At 43.0% G+C, this 9,148-nt stretch overlaps 1 protein-coding gene across 1 annotated transcript; it reads right to left on the reverse strand.

Moving 5' to 3' along the window:
* Window positions 1-1,131: 1,131 nt before the first annotated feature.
* LOC120809248 (D(4) dopamine receptor) lies at window positions 1,132-8,345 on the reverse strand. Its single transcript, XM_040162924.2, has 4 exons — window positions 7,564-8,345; window positions 4,422-4,534; window positions 2,369-2,946; window positions 1,132-1,563 (listed from the first exon to the last, which is right to left on the reverse strand). The coding sequence occupies exons 1-4, from the start codon at window positions 7,804-7,806 to the stop codon at window positions 1,346-1,348; spliced, it is 1,152 nt and encodes a 383-aa protein (XP_040018858.1). The 5' UTR covers window positions 7,807-8,345; the 3' UTR covers window positions 1,132-1,345.
* Window positions 8,346-9,148: the final 803 nt, after the last annotated feature.

Raw genomic sequence — 9,148 nt, forward strand, 5'->3', positions numbered from 1 at the left:
ATTCTTAACCTATGGCTTTTTACATTTTTACCCAGGGAGCAATTAGGGGTCAGGTGTCTTACTCATGGATAATAATAATAATCATAGATACTTATACATACTTAGGACGAGTAATCTGTTGTCTCTGATGGTATTTGATGGTCACGTTTGAAAGGTTTCCTTTGTTCTTCCACTTGGAACACAGTGTTTTACCTGAAACAACCTGCCAGAAACCAGAGCGGTCGAATGGCGTCCTCTGATTGGTGCGTTTCAGCCAATCAGATGTTGCATCCACCCAGGTGCGTTTGACGTTGACGGATTACAGGAGGGGAAAGGAGATTTATTCAGTTTAATTTAGAATCGTCTTTATAGTTATTATAGAACATTTATGTTATTTTTAGTTTTAAATGAGTTTTTTACTCTAAATTGTGCCAAGCAAGCTATATGTAAAATATATGTATTCAATACATGGTTGGAAAGTTTGGCTGTCCATAAATCTAATTTAATAAATAGTGTTTTATACCATATGTTTTAAGATTTTTAATACGTTTCTTTTTTTAAATTTGATTTAATATTACTTTTGAGTCTTTTCGTCCCTCAGCAGGATTTTATTTTATTCATTAATGAAAAGCATTTAAAGATTTCAGGTGTTATTTTATTTTTATTCCCAGGGGGGTTAAACCCCTCCTCCTGCAGACACATTTCTGTTTGACATTTTGTATTTTATACAACGTGCTTTTATATTGAGTTTAGCGGCCGCAGACGGACATTCTTTTGGAACCTTTCTGACACGATGACATTTGACTTTGGATCATCAAACGTTGACGACCTTCAGATGTTGTTCAGCAGAGGGCGAGCTCCTGCAGGGACTCCCGTCTGAGACCTTTATTAATGAGCTGCAGGACAGGAAGGGCTGGGAAGCTGCCAGCATTTATCTTTGAGATGAAGAGGAGGAGCACAAAGTAACATCCAATGCAAATACTCTTAATTGAAGTATAATTACCTGGATTTTGTACTGGAGCGTGATGAATGTGTGTGTGGGGGGGGATATTGCTGCATGAAGATGAGTCCTCCTCATCTAAACATCTGCCCCACGTTTCTTTCTCTCCGACCATAAACACACACAGATGTTCACAGAAAAGCCGGCCTCTCTTTTTGTTTGTGAAAACTTTTATTGAGAAACGACGACTTTCAACATATAAAATTTGCCGCCGTCGGCTGGCCCCCTGCAGCACATTGTTCTTCTGAGTCCTTCACGGGGAACCCGGCGCTCAAACAAACTGTGGTCACACGTAGAAAAAATGAAAAACCTCACAGAGGACGAACAGAGACGATGGCACGGAAGGCGACGCCGAGTCGTCGGCCCTCAGGCGGCGGCCCTGGAGCAGCAGCGGTGAAGGAAGTTCTTGAAGAACTTCCTGAACTCCGTGTTGAAGACGGTGTAGATGACGGGGTTGAGAGCGCTGTTGACGTAGCCGAGCCACGTCACCACGCTCATGAGGGCCGGCGGGACGTGGCAGTCCTGGCAGCGAGCTCGCATGGTGTGGAGTACAAAGAAGGGGGTCCAGCAGAACAGGAAGGCTCCTGCGGGAGGAGGAGAAGGAGAGTTTGTCTCATAAGAAAGAAACACCAAACCAAAACAACTACAAACAATCAAAAACAACACAGAGGGACTCTTGACAGCTGGAGGCACAAAAGAAGAATTAGGACCTCCAAACCTACAGGAAAACACACACTTGTAGATTGACTTTCCTCTGAATGAAGGACCCAGAGAGGAGCATAACATCAAAGATCTTCATGATGATCTTCAACCACAAATGTCTGATTTATGCAAAATATTTGATTTTCTTTTAATCATTATTATTTAATCCTTCACTTGGGTCACGTCACTCTCCTATCGGAGCAGGAGGTTCGTGAGAACCAGCTGCACACTGAACATGCTCTCTGGTCAAGCTCTGTGTGCTAAGTGGATTTCAGATTAGGGAGCTGCAGGATTAGCTCCAGCGTGCTACAGGGAAGCATCACCGACTGCTATTAATAGGGCGGCCTTTTGTGTTGGAGTCTCTGACCACAAATCAGAGGTGGAGATGAGGCATTCAGGTACCGGAAGTCTCTGACCAGACTTCAGAGGTGAAGTTGAGGGACCTTCAGCTGCGTGGTAAATTTGTGGCTTGAACCCATCATCTCTCATCAATCACCAGGGTCTAGGGTTTAGGGTGCAGATTGGGATTGGGCCGACGAGTCATTTTCTCATAGACTATAGGACCAGAGGAGTCGCCCCCTGCTGCTCTCTGGAGGGAATGGCGGTTTCAAGTCACTTCCACACAGCTGCGCTCATTGATTACTGAGCCTGGCAGTAATACATCTGCTAAACAGGAAGTGCACTCACCCACAACGACAGGAAGCACCTTCATGGCCTTCCGCTCCCGGCTGTTGATCTTTGCTGTCTTCCTCCTGCGAGGGTCCGGGTTGAACTTGATCTCGGCGAAGCTGACGGTCGGCACGGGGCCGTCCCGGTGCGCTAACGAGGGGAGGGGCTTGTCGGCGGAGGGCTCGTCGGCATTATCCGTTGGTTCCTGCTCTATGATGGGCGGCAGCGGCGGTGGCAGCGAGGCCAGTGGCGGCAGCGAGGCGGCGGCCTCCTGCAGCTTGCGGCAGGCCTGGATGCTGCTCTTCAGCTTGGCCTTCCGCGACTCCTCCCAGCGCCGCAGGCCGCGGAACATGCCGCAGTACAGCAGCAGCATGATGGGACACGGGATGAAGAAGGAGCACACGGACGAGTACAGGACGTAGTCGTCGTTCTCCAGCTTGCACTCGGTGGCGTCGCGGCCCGGCACGTTGTTGATGCCGAACAGGATGGGCGAGGCCACCGCCAGGGCGACGACCCAGGTGCCCGTCAGCAGCACCGTCTGCCGCAGGTCCACGTGCTTCCTGTTGTAGTTGAGGGGGATCAAGACGGCGATGAACCTGCAACAATAAGGGAGATGTTAAGGTCGGCTTCCCCTGAAACAACAAACTGTGGAAATCATTGCAAAAGTAACTAAATAATAGAGTCCAACATCCTGCCCCATAGAGGTTGCAGCGTGCATTACCGCCGCTACCAACACCAACAGAAAGCAGCACCACCCCCGGTTGTGATTGGCTTAATCGTTACTTACCCGTAGCTCCCATTGGTCGACCACTAATTGAGACTAATCAGTCGACTCAATCACCCCATCTTTATTTTCTATTTTTATTTTTATATGCTGGTTTCCATGTGGTAAACAAACCACATGTGTGTCAATTAGTCAAATTGAAATGCGTTGGTGTTGCTGCCGTTGGACAGAGCTGTCCAACTGTTTCCGCCCGTTTACAGTCTTTATGCTAAGCTAAGCTAACTGTAAATCGTGTCTTTTAATTGGATCTTGATTCAGAGCAAAACATGTGGTAAAGACTTCTGAACTTTTGACTTTCAAGAACAAAATTCACTAAGAGTTGCTTCATTCTGCACAAAAAGCTTCAGATCATCACCATCAGTCCTCGTTAGCTCCGGCCGTCTCCGATGTAATCCCATTTATCCGAACGCGACATCATATTCGAGGAGCTCAGAGTTTCTCATCCGTCAGCATCGGCCGAGTTAATCGGATGATCTAATCGCGTCACGCTAACGAGCGCCGGCGGTTCATCGTTGCGGAAGCGTTCCTCCCATTTGTCTTTCTTTTGGATCTTTTAAAAAAAAAAAAGAATCTTTTTACAGGAAACATAAAAGCGAGCCGCGGGCCAGACGGTCTAACCCCAACGACTTTTTCGGGCGTGCAGCCGAAGCGCTCAGCGGGGGGTTCTGCAGAAAAAGCTGTGCTTTGAGTAATCAGCCGGGTGACCAGAAGGCCGATTAAAGGCTCCGGTCAGGACACAGACGAGCTGAGCCTGAACTTTGACCTCTGACTTTGATATTCCTGCAAGGTTTTGTTTGTGCTTCGAAGCTGCAGAAATACATCTTTGATCGTGATGAAAACGCAGCAGGGTGGCGCGTTTGCTGGGATCCTGGTTTTAAGGTGGTCCGAAGTCATTGGTGGACTTTGAACCTCAACAAAGTGAATCGGTCCCACATTTAATTCTCCAGCCGATTCAACCCTGATGACGTCGGGGGACCTCCAGCGACACCAGGAGGTGGTGACTTGTGGCTTTGAGACAAACGTCCCTATATGTGTGTATATATATATATATATACATATATATATATATGTATATATATACATATATATATGTATATATAGCATGTATATATATATATATACACGTATTTCTTCTTTGAAATGAACCATGTTGCATCATGAATATTTTTTGATTTTGGTACATTCATTTAAGTAAGATTTTGAATGCATGACATGTACGTTAAGACTGGTAGCATTGCTCAACCATTAGCAACATCGTTAGCGTGCGCTGTGCACGTGGGCACTGACCTGTCAACGCTGATGGCGCAGAGGTTGAAGATGGAGGCGGTGCACAGCATCACGTCCATGGTCATCAGGCCGTCACACACGGTGGTACTGAGCGTCCACACGCCACCCTGGAACTAAAAGAAACGCGCCGAGGGTTTAACACTCAAACTATTACACACAAGCAAAAATAAACAAAAGCCAAATGGAATCCAAATGTTTTCAAATTCAGATACATATTCAAATCCAACAAATCAAATGACAAAAATGTATTAACACATAAGAAATCTAAAATAGATATCATAAAATAGTACACAGTACATACAAATATAAATGAATGAAAAAATGCACATATATTAAATTAATGAATAATTTATACACAAATAGAGAAGCATATAAATATATTGTGGGATGTTTAAAGTAAAGGGCTAAATAAAACTTCACAATAAATTTGTCAATTTCTCTATTTTTTAAGCGGTTGTTTGTTGGACAATGAAAAGCCAAACAGTTTGAATATCGAAACAAAGAAGATCAACATTGGGGAGGAAACGACACAATGAAAGAAGGAAGAAACCGGACCCCGTCATTCTCCTCCTAAATATCCCCGTTATTGGAGAGGCCCGTCGGCTGACCTATGACCCCACAGCTGAGTCGACCTCTGGAGGAATGTACAGTGTTTGTCTGACACACAAAGACGAACTGTAACAAGTGTTCGCTGTTTACATGGATCTTGTTAATGAAAAGAGGATTTCCTGCCTCTATCTGGATGTTTGGGATCGCTGCAAAGGTCAATTCATTTATAAATGACAAATAGTAAAAGATATATATATATATATATATATATATATATATATATATATATATATCTTTCTTTTATTTATCATCCTGTCACAGGAGGGGGCTGAGCTTCTCCCGAGGGGGAAATGGAGAGCTTAGAACAGTTCACTGATTTAAAAACCAAGATCCATTGAACGTGTTTGTCCAAACACAGAGAATAAAAATACATCATTTATAATATATTTAAATTAACAAGAAATTATAGATATACATTCAAATATGCACCCATGTATTAAATAAGTGATTACATTATACATTAAAAGAAAAAAATGAATGAGTAATAAACTAAGAATCAAATATATAAATGAATAAACAAATAAATGCATACATAACAAAAATATTAGAAATACTAATATAATGCACACAAAAATGAAATAATTATAAATACAATAATAAATGACTGTACATATATTATAAAAGCTCTTATTCTCTATATATGTATATATATATATAAACCTGTTAGAATGAAATGATGAATCGCTACTTGAACCTGATTGCTAAAGGATGATATCAAAGGTGTTCAGCTGGGGGCCGTTTACAGCCGACAGGAGCTCTGGACTGGATCCTCTTTTGAGGACCTTGGAATTAAGAAAGAAAAACAACCTCCCCTCAAGGTCCATTAGTGAGCGTGCTGGAGCTTTCCAAGGTGAGACATGATCTTCAACGGCAGATGGAAGCAGCGGCGAAGGTCGACTTCTAGGTCGGCGTGGAGGACGCGCCGTGCTCAGAATATATTGGGGTCACGCGACCACTTCATAAGAGCTCGCGACTGTGATTGAGTAAAGGTTGTAACAATGCTCACTGGGTGTCTTTAATTCTTCTGTGGACTATTCACCTGCTAGCTGTTGACCTTTGACCCCTATGAAGGAAATTTCAGTTGACTCCAGGTTTGAGTGCTGTAAACGTTTATGAACCTAAGTGTTCCTGTAACACCTTCATCAGAATGCATAATCATTAGATATTGGACTATGAATATTCATTTTTGAACAACACTGCTTGAGCCAAAAAAATAAAATGCTTATTTGAGAGAAGTTTGACATTCGGTTTTTGATCATCTCCCCCCTCGTTTGGAGCAATTGAAAATTGAATTAATTCCTTGTAACCAGAAGTGTTTGTAAAGGTGATTGTCTACAACGTAACAGCTGGATGCTGGTGTATAAACAGGTAATGAAAGACATTAATATATGTTAATTAATTATAATGTTTTTATCACATGAAATACGTCCTTGTCGACGATAGAACTGAGGAAATTATGCTTTTTATTAAGAAATGTCCTTAATATGTCTAATCACAGTGAAGAGAGCAGAGAGAGTAAAATTATACTTTTTATTCCAAGTCCTTCCTTTAGTTATTTCACTATCAGAATAATAAAAGAGTCAACATGTAAACTATGATGCATTATTATTGGTTTAGATTTGGTCCATTCGGGTTCATTGACCAGCTCACCAACATAAAGTCATTAAAATTAGCTGTGATAAACACACTGCAGCAAACAAATTCATAACTCATTGATATAATGTTTACTGCAAAAGTAATACAATATTTTCATACTTTTAAAACTAGTAAAATTGTGAATCCACGACTTTTGTATCAGAGTATTTGTACATTGTGGTGTTGCTCCTTTATGCACGGATATATGTTTCTACTCTTGTGTTTGCTTGCTTATCAATGTTTAATCACAAATCAATAATGTAGACTATAGGTTCAGCTTCTTATTGACTCACATGTAATGAAAACTCTACATTCTAATAAACAATAAACAATCTCTCCGTTCAAACTCCACCCATTACTTATTGGTTTTCTCATCACTTTTAATGTCTTCCATCGGGTTTTGGTTCTTTATGTTTTCAATATTGGCTGCTAAAGGAATAAAGATCTGGTCAAAGGGTTATAATGAAAATGTACCTTGTGTCTGATAATTAATTGATATATTTTAAAAGCCCATTCATTTACCAGTACCACACTGAGGCAATAACCTTTGGGATGGATTTTAACGGGTAAAAAAATAACCATACAGCCCAGTTTAATGTTTGACCTTTCTGGACTGAGCTGCAGGACACACAGAGACTGAAAGGCAGCAGCAGCTGTATTAATAATAATTACAGGAAGGCTCATGCGTCCCTCTGCAAATAATTCATTAGATCATGTTTTGAAGATGCTCAACCCAGTTTACAATCATAAAATATCACCTTGATGAAATGATGGGTCATATTTCACGCGGATGTGTGTGTTTGTATGTGTTATGTGTATGCTCAATACAAAAGAAGGTGCTTGGTGTTAATTCCAGGGTCCTTTAGGTATAAACAGGTAACCTGAACGATGAGCTCACCTCGGAGTAGACGAAGAGCGGCAGCACGAGCACCGCGAGCATCAGGTCGGCCACCGCGAGGCTGACGATGAAGTAGTTGGTGGTGGTCTTCAGCGCCTTCTCGGTGAACACGCTGAGACACACCAGCAGGTTCCCGCAGATGATCACCACGATGAGCAGCACGCCGAACAGCAGCGCCGGCACGTTGTGCTCCCCCGCGGCCGCTCCGGGAGCCGCCGTCGGCGCGCTCAGGTTGGCCGCCATCTGCGCTGCGTGCGCGCTGCGTGCCCCTGTAGCGCGGCCAGCGGGCTCTCATGAATGCCGGACCGGGCTCCGGTCCCCACGCCGGGGTCCCATCGCGTAGTCACAGAGGCGCTCCGGTGCGCTCTTTACGCAAACGGGCCGCGCGTAAAACGGGTTTGGTTTGTGTCTACACGCGCATTGACACCTCTAACTCATGATGTCAAACAAGTGCTCACAAAGTTCCGTCCGTCCTCTTGAGAAACAACATTCGGTGAATCTGACTATATGATCAAAAGCGCACTAATAATCCTCGAATCCTTGCAAAGTGGGGGAAGAAGTCCATGTGTCCTCTGACAAAAAGCTCCGGCCAAGAGAGCCGACGGAGCCGTGAGCGCGTCGGTCCGCGGGTCTCCGGTTTGCCCGCAGCCCGCCCAGAGGCCACCGGGGCAAAATTAGCCGAATAAAGCCGCTTACCGGCTGCGCTTTGCGGTGTCCTTCAGTCCTTGAGCACCAGCAGGAGACAGTCTGTCCACCCGACGTCTCCGTGCGTGTGCGTGACTGTCAGAGGGCGCGTGTCCGCGTGTGTGAGAGGGGTGACGAGCGCCCGCTGCAAAAAATATCCACTTAATTAACCGTTAGATCTATTTGATAAATGTGATCAATGTGCTGCACGTGAACCTTTAAACGCCTTATTTCACCTCAAGTGTAGTTAAAAGTATTTAATACTTTGTTTTTAATGAACGGGATTAGGATTATGACACATGATTGTATACAGATTAAGAGTGCTGGTTTGTGTGCTTGTAATCTGTTCATTAATTTGGAAAACACACAAACTGAACCCCTTAAAAAGCACGTAATCGCCTTAAAATGGACCAAACGCCATGAAAGAAGCAAACCCTGAATATTCACCTTTATTGAAAACGAAAGTCATCTAAGGGTTGTCTTATTTACACCTTTAGAAAAAGATGAACAATTAACAATGAATGAGTTTGAGTTTATAATGTTACTTTAAAATGTGTTGTTCCTGCCAATTAAAAACTGCGTAGATCATGCCAATAATTCAAGTAAACCCTTTAATATTTAATGGATTATTTGCACATTATTTGCTGAATGAATCCATGCGTTGAGCTGCTGCGGTTTGATGATATCAGTCAAATCTGTCTGTTAGCAGGAGATAAATCACATTATAATGACGATTCATCAATATTTATCCGTATTATAGATAAAAGCATTTTGAAGCGTCTCATCTTGTATGAATGGAGATATTAAGGGTCTAGAAACGATGTTTCAGAAGGTTTTACTTGTGTTTTAGTGAGTGAATTAGTTTGGTGCTACGAGCTCTGGAAATGAAGGTGTTTTAAGC

The sequence above is a fragment of the Gasterosteus aculeatus genome, chromosome X, assembly GCF_964276395.1.
Source record: "Gasterosteus aculeatus chromosome X, fGasAcu3.hap1.1, whole genome shotgun sequence".
In the NCBI taxonomy this organism is placed as follows: Eukaryota; Metazoa; Chordata; class Actinopteri; order Perciformes; family Gasterosteidae; genus Gasterosteus; species Gasterosteus aculeatus.

Coding starts and splice junctions, on each gene's coding strand:
- LOC120809248 (XM_040162924.2), bottom strand. CDS start 7,806: ATGGCGGCCAACCTGAGCGCGCCGACGGCGGCTCCCGGAGCGGCCGCG. Junction 2,947..4,421: donor TGCGCCATCAGCGTTGACAG/GTCAGTGCCCAC, acceptor TTATTGTTGCAG/GTTCATCGCCGTCTTGATCC. Junction 1,564..2,368: donor GGTGCTTCCTGTCGTTGTGG/GTGAGTGCACTT, acceptor CTCCTCCCGCAG/GAGCCTTCCTGTTCTGCTGG.